Source organism: Dreissena polymorpha, chromosome 1, assembly GCF_020536995.1.
Source record: "Dreissena polymorpha isolate Duluth1 chromosome 1, UMN_Dpol_1.0, whole genome shotgun sequence".
Classification (NCBI taxonomy): Eukaryota; Metazoa; Mollusca; class Bivalvia; order Myida; family Dreissenidae; genus Dreissena; species Dreissena polymorpha.
In genome coordinates, this window is record NC_068355.1 from 10,484,892 (window position 1) to 10,505,831 (window position 20,940).

The 20,940-nt window shown below is 33.7% G+C and overlaps 1 protein-coding gene across 1 annotated transcript in view; it reads right to left on the minus strand.

The window, feature by feature from the left end:
- Nucleotides 1-20,940, minus strand: part of LOC127870931 (twitchin-like) — a 229,367-nt gene that overhangs the window by 109,837 nt on the left and 98,590 nt on the right. Inside the window, 8 exon segments of the mRNA XM_052413522.1 lie at nt 339-431; nt 699-829; nt 1,430-1,571; nt 1,944-2,088; nt 3,698-3,718; nt 10,984-11,105; nt 11,352-11,496; nt 17,823-17,962. Of these exon segments, the coding sequence (XP_052269482.1) occupies nt 339-431; nt 699-829; nt 1,430-1,571; nt 1,944-2,088; nt 3,698-3,718; nt 10,984-11,105; nt 11,352-11,496; nt 17,823-17,962 (939 nt within the window).

The following is a 20,940-nucleotide window of genomic DNA, read 5'->3' on the forward strand; positions in this document are numbered from 1 at the left end:
TTCTGTTGTCTGTCAATACTTTTCTGTACAATTATTATTGTAAGATGATTTTGTTTTCCATTATGTCACTTGTCTCTGCAAATTCTGAACAAACTAGATCAATAAAATACGCTTTTGACGTATTGTAAGTCGGTTATGGCTCCAAAGCAATTTGTTATTCTGCAACATACTATTTCGTGTATAAAAAATCAAAGCAAGTGATGAACAAACATAAATAACTTACGATGATGTATTGAAACTTTCAATACAGAAATATGTTTTCTCCACAAGACATAAAAATGTGTAACAATCATAAAAAATGCATTCACACACAAAATTGTATGTTAGTGCATTCTAACCTATAAATGGCACATCCAACTGCAGTCTCTCTCCCTTCTTCAGGATAACTTCTTTTGGCACTTGGCTGAAATCTACTTTAGGTGGCTTGGGCACTGAATGAAAAATAAACATAATTAAATATATAATATCCCATTACCTATTCCATGTTAAACATAGAAGTTATTGTTAAATGTGTTAAGTGGTTATCAAAAGAACTTTTTTATTCTCCAAGAAATATAAGTATAAATCGAAGCAAATTTTTAAAGAATTTTAACTTAAATTTTCTAAGATTTTAAAACCGCTTTACTGTAAATGAATTACACATTATTTTCATAAATATGAATATATTCTTAAAAGAGCCAGTTGGAACTATAACTTACGTTCCTCCACTAGGACTTTACAGTTGGTGTGTCTCTCTCCAACCTGACACATGTACTCGCCGGCGTCGGCCTCGGACAGGTTCTTGACAATCAACTTCATCACCTCACCCTTCCTTGAAATCTCAATTCGCCTGTGATAAGAGGAAAGAGGGATCAATAAAATACATTAAAGTATAAAATAATTTAAAAAAAAGAAACATTTACATGTGTATATAATAAAATGACCCAGACAAGGGTAATTTAATATTTTTTATGTGACAAAAAAAATACTAAAGAACTTCAAGCAAATAACAATGTTTAATTGTAATTAAAAATTATTGCTATATTTATTGAAGTTATCATATATACACAATAAACACATCACATCCGTTGCAAAAACCATTCATAAATAGCATAAATACACATGTACAAAAATACTTAAGAACTTCAAGCAAATAACAATGTTTAATTGTAATTTAAAATTATTACTATATTTATCAAATGTATCATATATACAAAATAAACACATCACAACTGTTACAAATACCATTTATAAAAAGAATAAATTTAAGGATTACCTTTTTAATTAATTTATTGCAAAAGGAAATATAGTTACTAATTACAGCACAAATTCATACAATTTTTGTTTAATCTGAGTTTAATCCAGAAACAAATGAACCGACTACTAGTATTCGATGAGCTTGATTGACATCAACAATTGAGAACATCTTTCTGAGCCCACGTCAACTTACGTATCGTCGTTTTCCAATGGTTTCCCATCCTTGAACCACGTCACAGGCGCGTTGTTGGGGTTGGATGCCTTGCAGTCAAGCGCCAGAGTTCCCTTCTCCTTCTCGGTCTTGTCCTCAAGCTTCTTGAAAAACTTGATCTCAGCTGAAATACCGGTAACAGTAAATTACTTTAAGATACTCTATAATTAAAAAATTAATCTGATTAAAATTGAAGCAAAGATTGGCTGCAGCTATGGAGCTACTCTACCCAAAACTACAGTAAGCTTGACTTTAGTCTCAACTTAAAATATTGACCGATTAAATTGCTTGGATCATATTTACATTGATTTGATTGATTAAGTATTTCAGATCAAATGATTAATTAAATTTGCTAGTGTTTATAGCCATGTGCCTGCTTGTATGCATTATGTTTGACTTATTGATTCTTTATTGCCTCCCCTTGATGAAGATGTACATAATCTACACACACAAATACAAGAATACAAATCTTTTACTTCCTTCAACATATACTTACGTTCAATGAAGAGTTTTGCTGAGGTTTCCTTATTCTGAAGCTTACATGCGTATACACCTTCATCACGGTTGCTGCAGTTCTTGACAATGAGTCGACGCTTGAAGTTGTCTTTTACAAACTCGTATTTGCCACCAACTTTCAATTCCTGGTAAGAAATGTAGCGTTTTTAGTTTTCAGAAAATGGAAATATTAATCCCATATAACACATTCACAGGAGGAATAATTTGTGTTCTATCGGCACACAATTTCCTTTTGACTGCTCATTTTCTGATAAAATGCTCTTTTATTAGTGTTCATGGTTGGTTTATTTACATGCATTATTTCCTATTCAAACGTAGAATTGCAGTGGACAATATTTATTTTTGAAACCAAATAATTATAAAAGTCCAAACCACTGATATTCAGTCCAGTCAAAAATGTTAAACTGCAATTCAAAATATTGCTTTGAGAATTCAAAACATTGATTTCAGAATTCAATTTTTTTTTTTTTGCAGTCAAAACATTAACCATTCTTTCTAAAAACTTGATTTGCAATTCAACAAACTTATTAAGATTGATAGAAAAGCAAATTCCTGATTAACTCTACCCAACCACTTTTTTCTATTTTCAAAAAGCAAAAGAGAAAATAAACATGCACCTGAAAACATTTTTAAACTTGTTCAAACAACTTCTAATATTAAATTTTAAAATCTTAACACAAAGATATAAAATAAAAAAATTTGTGTGAATTATCCATGCAATTTTTAATAAGTATTCACCCCAAAATCCATTTTTTGACTTGCCTTGCTATTTTCCTGTACTTAAAAGTTTTCGCAAAAAGCAGCCACCTCATAATTATGTTAAAAGATTACCAGAATTTAAGTAAATAGTTTACCAGAATTTATGTTAATAGTTTAACAGAATTTATGTTAATAGTTTAACAAAACTTGTGTTAATAGTTTACCAGATTTTTAAAAATAGATATCCTACCTTTTTGTATTGAAAAAATAATAAAAAATGAAATTTTTTACCACTTTATGTTGTTATGGTTGAATAACTTTTTAGCTCAGGTATATTGCAAGGAAAATCTAAATGGATAAAATTGCCAAACATAAGCATGAATTGTTGAATATTTATCAAGTGATGTGATTTGTTATGTGCACAAATAAAATAAAGTCTGTGGACTATATAATTCATTTTAGGATATTCTACAAGAACAGGACACAAAATAATGGTATTTGATGAACATTTAAACTGAATTAAAAGTTTTTCCTTAAAATACTCTAAGAAAGGCCAAGTTTAAGAGAAAAACAAGTTGTTTGAATTATTAAGAACATTTATCATACAACGAGAATTATTACTTAAAATATAAAATATTAAATAGCACATGGTTTAAAACTGGAAAAAGCATTTTTTTACAAGAATTTATGTAATTAAATTAGAAATGCTAGGTTTCAACATAAAGTTGGAGTAAACATAGTATGGTAAGGCACTGACATGTATTAACGTATTAAAAATAAAAGTAAAAACAATGAACAAGTATAAAAGGCTGGTTAAAATAATAATGCATGGCTGACAGGAACATTTATATAAAAAAATATAATAATAATAATAATAAATGTAATATATAAAAGATAATAAAATAATAGTAATTTAAAATAAAATAAAATCAATGTTCAATGGCAGGCAGCATTTTTTATTGCTAGAATTTCTTAAAAACTGAAATGGTGAGACAATGAAAGATTTATGCGTGAGCGATTTTGGCAAATGTTTACCGTATCACACTGTCCAGTGCCCTAGATTGGAAAGAAAGAAAAACAGAACGGAAAAATGAAAATAAGTTATGAACTCTTTTCTACTGACTCTGCACCCATTAATGAAATAATTGAGTACGGCATTCTGTACTTTCTCTTACCATTTTCATTGACTCTTACCACAAACAATGTGACAGTCTTTCTCTAAAATATTTAAACTACAAATAAGTACCAAATAAATATTGTCTAAGGCCACTCCAAATTGATTTGTTGGTCGTCGGATTTGCCGCACATACTTTTTCAAAATGAAAAAAATATAAAAAAAATTACCACTCACACTCATTTTTGTGTCCTTCTGTAACCATAGCGCATGTGTATTTTTTTAATTTGTAAAAAAAAAAAAAGCAATCTCGCAGAAACGATTTTGACGCTGAATATGAATGCTAAATATAGTGTTTTGTAACCTTTTTAATCGAAAACTGTAGTCGCTCGAAAATTCGATCGAGACGACCAGAAAAATGGCTTCCTGCGTGACCGTTTTAACAAATTGCGGTGCAAAGTTGCTGCAGCCAACCCTTATAAATATAAACACATCTGCTTCGTTCTGTGACTTATTTGAATGTGTTTGTTCATGTTCGAACATGCAACTATCAGCAGATACCGTTGAAGCATGTTCAATTTGTAACAGCATCGGGAAACATGACGTAAGTTTTTTTATGCATTTTCTTCATTATATGGGCATATGGACGGTATTTCCCTATATGTAGGCACATTTTTCCTATGACACAATTTTAAGTGAAAAAAACAACATAAAATCATTAAAGGCTGGTTCTAAAAGAGTCACAGGGACAATGTTTTAGAAGTATTATAATACATGGATGACGGAACATGTTTTTCAGCTAGGTCCATGTATGTTAGAAACATCAAAAAAGTTTTTTGTAATGTATAAATTTATTTCAGAAAAATACAATACCGTACTAGCCATCGATATGCCCCTTTTAAAATAAGGTATCGACAATGGATTATATGCATGGCCTTTGTCCGACTGTCATTATCATTTTGATGATTGTCCCTCTTCAAGTGCTATTGCAACATGGTATACCTTTTCACAGGTTGCAACATGGTATACCTTTTCACAGATTTCACTTTTGAAAACTTCTAACAAATATAAGCAGCAGTAGGTAGACATGTGTCCCTTACTTCAATGATGTTATATTTCGTGGTCAAAGGTCATATGCAAACTTACTCCTATAAATATGAGGTCGATATACATCGACCTCATATCGTTTAACGTCAATTTGCTGTAGCATCGTTCCGACATGAAATCATATCGGAAGCTTTAACGGCTGCAAATTCATATAACAGCGCAGAATCTTCATGGAAGAGTTATTCAATATAAAAATATAAACGTTATTTTACTAATTGCATTAGAAAATGTTTAATTAAAACTTACAAGTAATGCTATTCCTGATATGAAAACACTAGCTTTAGACTTGTGTTCTACATTTTAAAGTTTAAGTGCTGAAACGTAATTTTAGTAATACCCGTAGCCAGGGGGGATGGGTTGGGTGCGTTCGTACCCAATGTTTTTTGACGATTAAACAAAAATTGTACTATAAGTTGCACCCAACTTAATGACACAAACAAGGTTATTTATACTTTTCAGGAACACAGTGAGTCTTCGTATTTAAGCGTTACAATAATGTTGTATTCAATATGCAACCGACAGGTCGCCACATAATTCATTTCTCGATGAAGCCATATCCACGATAATATTTAAATAAATAGATATGTGTTTTCTGTACAATGCAAAATTATAAAACTGGCAATCTAATCCGTATAAAATCTATACTTATTTATAGATATATGATACTAAATGATTGTTTTGTAACTTTTGTCATTAATGTCCGTTAAAGCTATAACTGTAATAGATATCATAACATAATGATGAAGCCTACGTATTGTGGGTTGAAATCCGAGTCTAATAATCTTTTTCGACAATGATCTTTATGGCTGGAAAAAACGATTTGATTAACTTGAAAAAATAATCTTAAACAAAAGAAAATACATTTTAGATGATTATTTACGGAATGTTATGCCAGCTTCCGAAAATGACTGAAATCAAAGGAAACCCTGTCGACTATTGCCGAAGACTAATGAGTCACTGGTTAATAATTTTGCATTATACCATGATTTGTAACAATTAATTTACATATTGTGCACAGCATTTTCGACAGACTGCGTTATATTTTTGCTATATCCCCGTACAACCATTTTTGGATCCCCTAAAGGGTTTTCCAGCAAAAATATCAGATATGCCCCAGACAGGATATATTTTTTTTGTTGAATGACAAGAAAACAAATCATATCTACAAAGCAATGTATTTTTTTTTATTTTACCAACACCACGGAGCGTATATTGACTCATCTAGAGTCCGTGCCAACACTTAATGGCATCTGTTCTGCTCCACACACAGAACTTTTCACAATGTTACAATTATGTCAAACTTGACACTGGGAAATATGTCCTACTCTTAACAGTTGTTATTGGCGTCGCACTGAAGTGCGGCGACTAGTATGTAATAGGTTTTTTTTTCGCGTATGGGAGAAGTTATTTTACGGATCAATGTATATATTTTTGTTGTCAGAATATCTTGCATAGTGGTGATTTTTTGTGTAAATTAGTGTAAATAAGTACTGCATTTGTGCCTATTACATTTACTACAACATTTATTGCCAATAATGCAACGCTAATTCTTTTAATTAATAACTGATCAAAGGGACTGGGCAATAATAAAAGATCACAGGGACTGGGCAAATACGCCAACCGGTGAAACTTTCTGGTTTTGTATAAAAACAAAACATAATCAAAATATATTTATTTTGTGGTTTTTCTAACAATAGCGCAGACTTTTGCTGTTCGAGTTTTGGTTAACGCGTATTTTCCTCAATTTTACAAGACGACAGCGATTACACGGTTTATTGCTTTATCATTATGTACACACCGGTCTTATACTGACAATAACGTAGTGACGTCACCATCTATGTATAGAATGATTACTTTATTGATAACTGTTACACTACAGTCACTTATTAATATCTTATTAAGAAGGTGAATTTTCAAGCGGTTCCGTTGTGTAGTGGTTGCACGCTCACTTCACATGTGAGAGGTCCAAGGTTCGAGCTCCAGTAGAATCAAATTATTTTATTTGTGTTCTATGTTAACTTTTTGTTTTGATGTAGACATTTAAGTTTAAATAAATATGCTGTTTTATTGTAACCATTTTTGCTCTTATTATGCCCATGAAATATATGTGTGAGAGGGTGTGGGGGGGGGGGGGGGTTCGTAAACACATTAAAACTTTTACAGTGTTTTCATAACAATGAGTACTCAACCCCTATCGTAAATGAGCAACGTAAGAATAAGTTGAGTATCATCTCCCCTTGAAGTTGAGAAAAATATGAAATTACGCTTACAAGATGAAGCAGATCTTTTAAAACCTACACAGTTCTGTTCCATTAATGAAAAAACTGCACACGGACGCCAGTAAAAAAAAGGAAACCAATGTAAATAAAATGAACTATGAAATGGGTTACAACACAAAATCATAGATAATGGTTATACCAGTATCTTTTTCTATTTTGTTTAAAATAATCGGCCAATATATTAATATTTAAAGTAGAAAAAAATCGTTCCATGTAACTTCATTGAGTGCCTTTTACACTGAAATTCCCGACGCCCTTTGATGCTTTGCATCAATACTTATCTTGTAATGAATTTTAAACATTATAACATATGATCAGGTGGACGTGAACATTTAATGTCCTTTAACTGTGACGGATCTTGAGCATTATTGGCAAATAATAACATATTTTTTCTTCAACGTCCTGGTATACATTGTTAAGGACTTTAAGACCACAGGGCCAGTAGTTTGTGGTTATAGGGTCTTTATAAAGCCTTAATTGATATATGTTTCTCAAATTCGTTTATAAAACAGAACTAATTTGTTAAAACTACTAGTTTAACAAAATAAAATTAACCAGTTTTAATATTTTGATTTCTGTTTAGTATTGATGCAGCTTAGCGAAGACCCAGTTTTGTTAATCAGTGTCTGTTGTACAATACAATTTGAGAACGTTCAGAGCAATGCTAGACCTCTGGTACTATCCATGGTAGCGGACAAACAATTATTTTGAAAAAGTCAAATATTTTCATGTAATTAGCTCGATTTATGAATGGTAGAAGTTTGGAATGGTAAAACACATCAATGTTATCAAGATTCCATTAAATAATGATATTTTTTACCGTTCTTAGTGTTGATTTTACATTCTATAAATGTGTTGTTGCATATGTAAACAAAGTGTGCGCGCATATTAGTGTCGGGTTAAACACCGTAAAATGATGTATTTCCGTGACTGATCGAAAACGTGGTTATTGAAAAACGGTAGTGGAGAATACATGTATGTTATATCATATTCATGTCGATCAGTCACTGAGTATGGTCAATGAAAGTTAAATTTCATATAAAAATGCTCTATGACTTCAGTTTAAGATAATACAGATAAAACGTCACCAGAATACAGGAGTTTAGGTTTCATTTTTAAAATTTTCTAGGGGGAGAACCCCAAAACCCTCAAATTGCAGGAGGGGGACATCCCTTCCTGCACATACCCCCTTCGCTGCTCAATATAATTGTTGATGGGAAAGTTTGCACCCCCCTTTCAAAACCCTGGCTACGGGCCTGTTAGTGCATTTTTATTTGAAAAGTATGCAACTCATAGATATATTATTGCTTGTTTGTACATACATTCTTTTCTTTGTATAAGAATTGATTTGAATGTAAACTATAGCTGTATAAACCTGTATCTCTTGTTAATGCAATATTTTTCTATCTAAATGTGATTTTTTTTTTATTCTTCGCTCTTCGCTCGCTCGAAAGTTTTCCTGTCTCAAAAAAAAAAATTTTTTTTTTTTTCGCTCGCCTCTTCAACTTTAAAAAAAAAAAATCCGTAGACCAACAAATCAATTTGGAGTGGCCTAATGTCTACAAAATAAAAAAACAGAAGTTGTTATGTTCATCCATATAGTTATGGGGACAAATACTGGGTACAATTTACTACTATATAAACAATTACATGCAACAAATTATATATATTTGTTAATTAATTTCATAGGGCATTATTTAACTTTTACTAAAACAGCACCCATTCACCAAAGGTAGGTGAATACAAGTTTTACACATATTTTAAAATCATGGATTTTCTTGAATTTTGCATGCATCTTATATTATCATCAAAGGACCAATTATCAAAATTAAATCATTATAGAAAATGTAAGTATATAGTACCATAATACAAATACCCCAGACATTCTTAAGAATATTTTCCTTGTTCACACAAATGTTAATTGAGAATGAACAAATGAGCTTTAATGATAATAATAAACAACCCTTTTTGAATCGATGTTTTCTCAATATATTCTGACTTTATTAAAAGTATTCATATAATATATTCATACACAAGCAGGTACAGGTTTTGTTCAATCAAAGGTACAGAATGTTAACATCAGCGTGATAAAATTACCACATCAAACCTGTGATATATCATTAACTGTGTTAAATTCTCATGCCATATTTAATTAAAACTGCTGGAAAACATTGACACCACTTTGTTTACAATTCTTAGGGATCACATACAGAGAAGTAACCTGTCCTTGACACGAGACTTTAAAGTTTCCATAAGTTTCCATAACACAATTTAAACCTTTACCACTTAAATACGTATTTTTATGAATTTGTTGTCCCTTAGAAAGTCACATTTAATTAAAAACCTTTCTTACTTCAGTCAAGTTTTAAAGGCTTCATTTCCAACCCTTACTTACTGATGAGCAGCATACAGCATAAAACCTGAACACATAACTCGCAGGCTGTTTTGTTTTTATGCTGGTTGCAAAAGGCATTTTCACTTTGCTTATGTGTGGGAAAGCGTAAAATTAATGCAACAAAACTATAGGCTACAGTAGCTTCCATTTACCTATTGAAGCACATTAGTGTCAATTCAGAAGCAGACATAAATTTCAGGTGCCAACAAGAGATGTGTTTGTCAGAAACACAATGCCCCCTACTGCGCCGCATTGAAATTAAATTTCTATTTACCATCATTTGGCAGGTATTGAAATCATCTCCCTTTAAAGGTTATTACTTCCCTTGAATTTTGTCCAATCCAACCGGGGGGGGGGGGGGGTCTCACAGTCAATTATGACCATGTCAGACATCACTGACAACCAAGGCCTGTGGTTTAAATGAGATCATAGCCAGAGTTGATCATGTATCTATGGACATAAGTCCACAGGTATGTAATGAACATCAAAGAAATTATAATTATATAATTTAAAAAATAATTGAAAAATCTATCATTTGGGTTATAAATAATCAAAATAATAAATCTGTACAGTAACTGTGAAAAGAACTTCAATTCTTGGTAAGGAAATATATAATATGAGATTTATAATTATATAAATTACTTCCCTTGAAAATAATTGTCTGTAACAAATCTCTATTTTTAGTAGCAAATAATTAAAAGCCACTACCGTGACTGTAGATTCACCACTCAAAATGTGCAGCTCCATGAGATACACATGCATGCCAAATATATAAAGTGGCTATGTTCAATATTGAATAATTTTCTCCCTTTTTAAAGTTTATTGCTTCCCTTAAATCTGTATTTTTTACTGTAGACCGTAAAGGATGACCTTGACCTTGACCTTTTACCACAATGTGTTTGTCAGAAACACAATGCCGCCTACTGCGCCGCTTTTATTTATTTAACAAAAACTTATACGTGGGCAGGTCAGATAACTATGTCCATTTAAAGCTTATTACTTCCCTTGACTTAGTTTTTTCGACCCTAGACCTTGAAGGATGATGTTAACCTGGAAATTTTACCACTCAAAATGTGCAGCTCCATGAGATACACATGCATGCCAAATATCAAGTTTCTATCTTGAATACTGCAAAAGTTATGGCCAACGTTAAAGTTTTTTTTTCGGACGGACGGACAGACACACTGACTGACGGACAGTTCAACTGCTATATGCCACCCTACCGGAGGCATAAAAATAAACTATGACCTTGACCTTAATCCTACAAGCTGCATTAGAAAAGCCCTAACAAACTTAACATCTGTCTGCTCTGCATAACTGGCAGGTATCACACTAGATTCTAGGCATGGTATTAAAGTATCATCTGACGTGAAATATTTGTGCCCAAAGGGATTTTGCGAAAAAAGGTCAGTGACCTTTGACCTACTTTTTCATCCCTCCACCATGTGACCTCTGCCTCAGGGTCACTGACATCACACTCAAAGGTTGCCTTCTGACGCTCCATACCCTCAATGTCCTCGAGTTTCTTCATGAATTCCCATTCAGGCTCTTCAATAAAGGACAGGCAAAATTACTTGAGAAAAATCAAGAAATGCACAATCACTTATTCCAATTAAGATTTTTTTTTATTCAACATACAGCAAAAAAATTAAATAATGCTGGACAAATACATACACTTTAAAGTAAACAAAAAATGAGGTAATTTATATTAAAACATCTTATATGCAAAAACATAAATACTGACTTTAAAATGCACACTGGAAATTCATATTTAAAAAAACAACAACTTATTACCATCACATGTGAGGTCACACATTGTCACAGAATCCCCAATGGTGATCTTGCACTCGTAATGTCCCTCGTATTCTTTGGACATGACCGGGAAGCTGAGAAGGCACCGGTTTTCACGTCGTCTGATCTCCGTCTTTCCTTGGTCATACTAAAAATAACATCCAAATATCAATATCAACCTTCTCATCCTCCTCCTCATCATCATCATCAGCAGCAGCATAAACATCATCATCATCATCAAAATCATCATCATCATCATCATCATCATCATCATCATCATCATCATCATCATCATCATCATCAATAATACTTCCACCACTGCTACATCCAATACCATCATTATCATTATTATCATCATCATGTTCATAAGATACATGCAAACCTATTGATTTTCTCAACAGTGAAAGTAATACCTTTGCATTCAACAACGCACAATCGAAATGTAAACAAACTTTGGAAATTCAAACTGCCTTGTCAGAAGAAAGATTTATTATGCCCATTTCATAGATCATTAATTTCATTCATTAAAAACAAAAGACTTTCATTCTAATTGTCTGGCCGAAGTAATTTCAATACATGATTATGTTTTTTTTCAGTAATTTCGGAGGAATTTATTTTTTTTTAATATATTTTAATTATAAATGTGAACATGTTAATGAAAGGATCTTCCTTACTTAACTGACGAAGGATATATCTAAGCCGAATGTTTGTTTAAAGAAAATTATTTAAAAGCATATTTTTATCATATTGTCTTTGCTTATTTATTAATATTTTCGTACAGATTTTAATGGACTTGAGTAAACACTAGTTATGTGTACACAATACAGAATGCATGAAATATTCCCTTCACAAACTCCTCAAATTAGGTTAATAAACTCATTTACTGAATTAACATTTTAGATGGAACAATTTGTTTTTTTAAATAGACTTGTAATTAAAGAAAATCAGTGGTAGTACAAAGAAAAGCAAATTCTTGTTTGGAAATACTCAACATCAAACAGATAAAAATGTCAGGTGACAATAAAATGGAGGTGGCTAATCTGTACCACCAGACCGACAGCATGTTATACCGGGATATGGTTGCCCCCGGCTACAACTATCAGGTGAGTGAGCAGTGACTTTGGCCTAGTCTTATTTTCACAAAAATAAAAAAAGAAGTGCCATTAATTTGTTTGAATTATGTTTCAAAAGGAGATTCAGAGAAAATGGTGAATTATCTTAATAAAAATTAAGAGAACAGGGACACTAGTTGTGGCAAATTATTGGTAAACAAGAAACCGTCTGAGACGGGTGATGCTCCCCAAAGGTTTTTTTGTCACAATATTGCACTATATATTCAGTTAAAAGGAAACGTCTTGAGGGCACAGTAGTTGGGGGAACAAGAATTTTTTTATAGAAAATTTCAAAGGGCCATAACTCTGTGAAAAATCATCCGACCAGAACCCGCTGATAATATGCACATCTCTTGGTAGTGAAGCTTCCCATAAAGTTTCATTGAATTCCGGTCATTAGTTGCTGAGAAATCGCCCAGACAAAAATTGTGCACGGAGGGACAGACAGACACACACACGCACTGACAGACGAAGGGGCGACTATAATGCTCCCCCCAAAATAAATTTTGGGAGAGCCTAAAAATCAACAGCGATATTTATGCTAAAAATAATAATTATAATTTTATATGTGTAGTTACCCACTGTGTATTTTTCATTCTGTGAACAAGGTTACATTTACACAATTAAGCATGTCTATTTGTTTGACACCATATTATGGTTACACTCCACTTGTTTGACACCCTATTATGGTTACACTCTATTTGTTTGACACCCTATTATGGTTACACTCTTTTTGTTCTAGCTGAAACAATACTGTTTTATCTGTAAGAGATATGACCAATCTACCATGTATTAAGAAACGATTTATGCTATTTTTATTTACAATGTCCCTTGATAGGTAAGATTTTAAATATTTTAATGGATTCTTATCAATACCTTTACACAGTATGGCAAATTTATTATTACAAAGCATTCCTAAAGTTTAAATTGGCTCTATTATTAAATAAATTTCAATCACTTTAGTATTGACATTTGATCTGCTCTCCTAAACATATCCATTTGATATTAACAGATATATAAATCAGCCCTGTACCTGACTGGTTTGATCTAGGTATTTGAATCTGGCAATTAACAAAGCCAATCATTTCTGATTCAAATCAAATAATGACCTCGATTTATGAACTTAGTTGCGGTGCCCAATTTTAAAGCTATACAGCATGTTTTTAAGAAACATTGTTAATAAAACATTTTTTTTTTAATAAAGGCTCATAGAGTTATTAATGGTGTTATCTGTTTATCATATATTTACAAAGCCTAATAATGACCAAAAGATTGTTATCATATAATTCTTGAATAGGATTAGTTAAAGAAACAAGTCATTTCACTTAAACAAAACGATCGTTTAGTTAGTGTGTTTTTTTCTCAAAATATTGGATTCTTTTCTGTTGAACAAATAATAAAAATTATTAATAATGTCTGTCTGTTGGTTAATTTCTTTGAGATGTACCATTATTTGTTTGTCCAAGCAACTTTAAAAATACAATTGTGCCTATGTTATAATTATGTCTCATTGGATGGTAACAATACAAAAGATACATTTGTATGCAATACAATAATTGTGACAGGTTTACAAAAACTTGCATTTATTGTTCAAATAAGCAACAAACAGCTGGTGAAATTATCACTTTGTTTAAACTGCTAATAGCTATGTTGCTGACTGTCAGTTATTAAATGACAAAAAGGGAATTTGGAATAACGTGATTTGAATAGGATAAGTTAAAGAAACAAGTCATTTCATTTAAACAGAACGCTCGTTTAGTTAGTGTGTTTTTTTCTCTCAAAATATTGGATTCTATTCTGTTGAACAAGAAATAAAAATTATTAATAATGTCTGTCTGTTGGTTAATTTCTTTGAGATGTACCATTATTTGCTTGTCCAAGCAACTTTAAAAATACAATTGTGCCTATGTTATACTTATGTCTCATTGGATGGTAACAATACAAAAGATACATTTGTATGCAATACAATAATTGTGACAGGTTTACAAAAACTTGCATTTATTGTTCAAATAAGCAATAAACAGCTGGTGAAATTATCACTTTGTTTAAACTGCTAATAGCTATTTGCTGACTGTCAGTTATTAAATGACAAAAAGGGAATTTGGAATAACCTGAAAAGTAAAATTAAAATGAAATGCAATTTAAACACATTATATAGTATAACACAATGGAATAGATGATTAAATGTAAGTTGTTGTTTGTTTGTTTTTGCCATGTGATAACTGATTGGCACAGAATTTAACAAATAAGTTTTAGTTATAACTTTATTACCACAGATCTTTAAACTTGCATTCTGATGTTTTATGGTAATGAAAATTGTGCTTTAATTTCATAAATATTTCTGATTAAAAAATGCATATTAATTTGAGAAAACATGTGGTCATGTTAATTTATTGGACAAATATAGGTCAAAACTCCTTGTTAAACAGCTGCAATCCTTGATAGAATGGTCCAGGCGCATTTGAGTTTCTGGGGCATAATATTTATATTTTGTACAGTGTTTAAAAATTATTTTTTTTTATCTATACTGAAATACTATTTGACAGACTGACAGGCTTAAGACTATTGTTGCATTGTTAGTACTATTTGAATGTTTATCTTGCAGGTAGACGCGATGGATTCGGGAAGTGAATCAGACTTTGATTCAGAGGAATCTTTAGAGTTCATAGCAGAGTACAGCGATGTTGACCGCAACACTTTCCTTGGCAAGGGTGTCGCAATATGGACATTCAGTAGGCATGACACTCTCTTATTGTTCAATCCACGCCCTGACGACGCTCTGTGGCAGATTACACAGTATGTCGAAAGCAAATTTGAGTTTGACCGGGAAAATGAAAAGATTATGATCATGGAGGGAGGTGATAAGTTTCCAAAAGACATTAAAGACATTTTTCAGCTTCAACCTGGCAGTGTGATCATGATTATGCCAAAAAAGAATCTTAGCATGACTGTAGAGATTAACCAATTGAAATTGACTTTGCCCATAAGTGCGGACCCAATGTGCACTGTGCATGAGGTGAAATCCTACATTAAACGTGTCAAAGGGATCTCGATTGACCAGCAAGACATTATTTATAAGGACAGAGTTTTGGAAAATGGTCGAAGGCTTTATGAATACAAAGTAAAAAATGGCACAATAATGCATGTATTGATTCAAATCCATTCGGATCTGCTAATAAATGTAGAAACGTTTTGGGGGAAAACTTACCGTCTCTACATTGACAGGTGTAGTACAGGAAGTGACCTCATATACCGTGTGTTCGGTCGCACGTTTAGTCGCCATGGTACCCAACATGTAACAGTTCATGAGCTGTATGTCCCCATACATGTCTTAGTGTTTCAGCACAATAAACGTTCTTTACATTGGGATTACTGCCTGGGATTTTATGGAATAAAGAACGGTGACACTTTGGTGCTGAATACAGTAGGTCGTCATAACAACATGAATATGCAGACAATGCTAGTTATTACAGAGCTAGGTGAAAACATTGAGATCACTGTGTCGCAGTTTGACCGATGGTCAGTTGTGGCCTTTATTGTCCATGGCCACACAGATGTGCCAGTGGACCTTATACGGCTCTATAAGAAAGAAGTGCAGCTTGATTTTACGAAGGTCATAGGTTCACAGGCCAAGAACACAGTAATTGTGATGAACATTACAATGACAAATGTAGACAAAGATATGCTGTTTGGAATCCCACTAAAAATAGCAATCGGACATGGAATTGTGGAGAACATTAAAGTACTACCAAGTAAAAAAGTCAAAGATGTTAAAGAAAGACTTGAAAAAATTGGTGTTCCAAATGCCACAGCTTTTGAACTTGGCTTTGATAATTTTAAGCTCCCTGACAATGCAATCTTGCAGGATGTTATCACAGATTTTAAAAAGGTTCTGCAAATGAAAGTTGAAAGATATCCCATTTTTCTCCATTCTCCAGACGGAATTATCTACAAAACTATGGTTGATGTCAATCAAGACATGCGCCAGTTGCAGCAGAAGATTGAACTGAAATCGGGACATGCAATTTCAAGTTGCCGGCTCCTCATGGGAGGGCAGCAGTTACATCTCCCTGATAATGCAAACTTGTATGAGAGTGGAATATCCATTAGAAATTCCATCTTCATTGAATCAGCATCCATGTTCGAAACATTCTTTATCACGACCAACAACATGCTGGTAAAGCTACGTGTTCCTGTTAAGCCAACCTCAGACATGATCAAACGAAGTGTTTGGACAAGCAGAGACCTTCCAGAAGGATCTATCACTTGCTTGCAGACATTTCTCTTCTGGTTTTTTGCTCCACGAGTCAACCGGAAGTACCAGATCCCACGGCGCTTCAGACGACGTAAGCGTTTACCAGCAGCTCGCGTTCCCCTTCACACGTACTCAGACAGACAGGCAATCAAAGAGACAGCAGATATGATTAAGATGTCAGAATCCCATGCTGAGAAACTGAAAAGGAAACCAAACCTGCATATTCCTGCCCTGTTTGAAGATGACACCATAGCCAAAGACACTCAGACACAAAGAACATGGCCTATCAGATTACAGAGACCAGTACGACCAAAGAGGAATGTTGAGGACTGGATAAATGCCACTGTGTATGAACCAAAAATAGACAGCACACACACAAGGACTCCAACAAGGAAGAAAGTTACAAGACATGAGGAGGAAAATCTCGAACCTCAGCGTTATCGTGAAAAAGGAAACAAAACACTACATCGTCAAACCCCACGATGGGTTAGCAACCTTCAGCGTACAGACACTCAAGGAATTCTTCAGGCCAATCCTGATGGTAAGATATACAGACGGCGACCAAAACACAATTACTTTGAGACTTTATATGAGGACGAAAAATCCCGAGACCAATCAAATCGGTTGTACAATCAAGGAGATGGCTCTACTGCTAGGTATCTGCACACAAAACGATCGTTTGACAGACAAGATTTGGTGCTTGAAAGTACCGACAAAGACGACAAAGAAATGGAAGACATTTTTGAACGTCCACATGTTGTGTTAAGATAGCTCGAAATATGATTATGGCTAAACATATTTATTATTTTTAGATGCCAATGATCTACCTGCATCAAGCTTTTATGGGCACAGACTATCTTTCTAATTATGCAATGTTTGGTGTAAAGTTTTGTATCTAAAACTTTTGCATTCTCTAAGCATACATTTGGGACTCAAATTAAAGCCAAACATACATACCCTCTCAAAACAGCTGGATGCTTGTCAAATTATATTGTATTTGTAAACATGACTTTATTTAAGGCTACAGTAGATATCATCTACCTATAAAAACTTAATAAAAAATTGTATGTGCAAAACTAATTATTTGCTCTGAATACAAATTGTTACCTCCACTTGCTTTCCATCTTTGAACCATTTGACCTTGGCATTATTGTCGGACACGAAACACTCAAGCATCCCTTCTTTCTTGTTTTGGATGCCGTACTTGGCGGGAAGCTTCTGGGTGAAGTAGTACTCTGGGGGCTTTTCTGTTGAAATTAAGGCAACAACAAATAGAAACAAGAGGGCCATGATGGCCCTGAATCGCTCACCTGACTAACTTAATACAATCCCAACCCAGATTACATCAAGAAAAACATTCTGACCAAATTTCATAAAGATTGAATGAAAACTGTGACCTCTTTTGTCTACACAAGGTTTTTGTATTATTTGACCTAGTGACCTAGTTTTTGACTCCAAGTGACCCAAATACAATCCGAACCCAGATTTCATCAAGATAAACATTCTGATCAAACTTGATAAAGATTGGATGAAAACTGTGACCTCTATTGTCTACACAAGGTTTTTCTATTATTTGACCTAGTTTTTGACCCCAGATGACCCAAATACAATCCCAACCCAGATTTCATCAAGATAAACATTCTGACCAAATTTCATAAAGATTGGATGAAAACTGTTACCTCTATTGTCTATACAAGGTTTTTCTATTATTTGACCTAGTGACCTAGTTTTTGACCAAGTGACCTAGTTTTTGACCTTGTGACCTAGTTTTTGACCCCAGATGACCCAAATACAATCCCAACCCAGATTTTATCAAGATATACATTCTGACCAAATTTCATAAAGATTGGATGAAGACTGTGACCTCTCCTGTCTACACAAACAAATTGTTGACGGTTTTTCTATTATTTGACCTAGTGACCTAGTTTTTGACCTCAGATGATCCAAATACAATCCCAACCCAGATTTCATCAAGATAAACATTCTGACCACATTTCATAATGATTGGATGAAAACTGCGACCTCTATTGTCTACACAAACAAATTGTTGATGGACACACGCACGCACACACACCCACATACGGACGCCGGACATCACACGGTCACATAAGCTCACCATGTCACTTCGTGACACGTGAGCTAAAAAGTCTTTGTGACACTTATGTGAGAAAAATAGGTAAAGTTTATACAGGCCCATTATGGGAAAAAAAGGCCTCCTGGACTTCCCTTTACACAGACACACTTGATTTGTCCCCTTTACCACTTAAAAACGTATTTCGACACATGTGTAGTCTGTTAGAAAGCTAAATGTAATCAAAGACCTTTCTTACTAGTTTCAAATTTTAAAGGCTTCATTTACAACCCTAAGATACTGATGAGCAGCAAACAGCATAAAACCTGAACAGACTGCGAGTCAGGCCCAAAGTCGCTCACCTGAGATAACAAGATATTATTGGAACAAATAATCTGACCAAGTTTCATGAAGATCGGAAAATAAATGTGGCCTCTAGAGTGTTAACAAGGTTTTACTATAGCCATATAAGGAAAAATGCAGCCATGATTTTCAACCAACCGGCATAATTTTTTAACTCGTCCAAGATATTATCGGGATGAATCATCTGACCAAGTTTCATGAAGATCGGACAGTAAATGTGGCTTCTAGAGTGATAACAAGATTTTACTATAGCCATACAAGGAAAATTGCCCCACCCCTTGGAAGCCATGTTTTTAAAGCCAACATAATTATTTTCAAACTTATCCAAGATATCATTGAGACCAATCTTCTGACCAAATTGCATGAAGACTGGACAATAAATGTGGCCTTTAGAGTGTTAACAAGGTTTTACTATAGCAATATATAGCCATATAAGGAAAAATGCCCCGCCCCCTGGTGGCCATGTTTTTAAAGCAACCAAAACCATTTTCCAACTCATCCAAGATATCATTTGACAAATCTTCTGACCAAGTTTCATGATGATCGGACAATAAATGTGACCTCTAGAGTGTTAACAAGGTTTTACTATAGCCATATAAGGAAAAATGCCCCTTCCCCATGGTGGCCATGTTTTTCAACCAACCGGCATCATTTTTATACTCGTCCAAGATATTATTGGGATGAATCTTCTGACCTAGTTTCATGAAGATCGGACTATAAATGTGGCCTCTAGAGTGTTAACAAGATTATATATATATATATATATATATATATATATATATATATATATATATATATATATATATATATATATATATATATATATATATATACATATATATATATATAGCCATAAATAGCCATATAAGGAAAAACGCCCGCCCCTTGGCAGCCATGTTTTTCAATCAAACGTAACCATTTTCAAACTCATCCAAAATATCAATAAGACAAATCTTCTGACCAAATTTCATGAAGATTGGACAATAAATGTGGCCTCTTAGGAGTGTTAACAAGGTTTTACTATAGCCATATAAGAAAAAATGCCCCGCCCCCTGGCAGCCATGTTTTTCAACCAACCGGCATCATTTTTGAACTCGTTCCAGATATTATTGGGATGAATCTTCTGACCGAGTTTTATAAAGATCAGACAATAAATGTGGCCTCTAGAGTGTTAACAAGATTTTACTATAGCCATATAAAGCCATATAAGGAAAAATGCCCCGCCCCTTGGCAGCCATGTTTTTCAAGCAAACGTAACCATTTTCGAACTCATCCAAGATATCATTGAGACCAATCTTCTGACCAAATTTCATGAAGATTTGACAATAAATGTGCCCTCTAGAGAGTTAACAAGGCAAATGCTGACACCCCACAATTCACAACGCACAACGGACAAAAGGCGATCACAAAAGCTCACCATGAGCACGTTGTGCTAAGGTGAGCTGAAAAACAAGGGCTGTTTGTAAAACACACATGACCCCCAAATGGGCTGTCAGTTGAAGTGGCAGCCATTGTGTGAATACGTTAGGGTCGCTGTGACCTTGAACTTTGACCTAGTGACCTGAAAATCAATAGGGGTCATCTGCCAGTCATGACCAATGTCCTTATGAACTTTCCTGATACCAGGCCTAAGCATTAGTGAGTTATCATCCGGAAACCATTTTACTGTTTCAAGTCACTGTGACCTTGACCTTGACGTAGAGTACTGAAAATCAATAGGGGTCATCTGTCAGTCATGACCAATGTCCCTATGAACTTTCCTGATCCCAAGCTTTAGTGTTCTTGAATTAT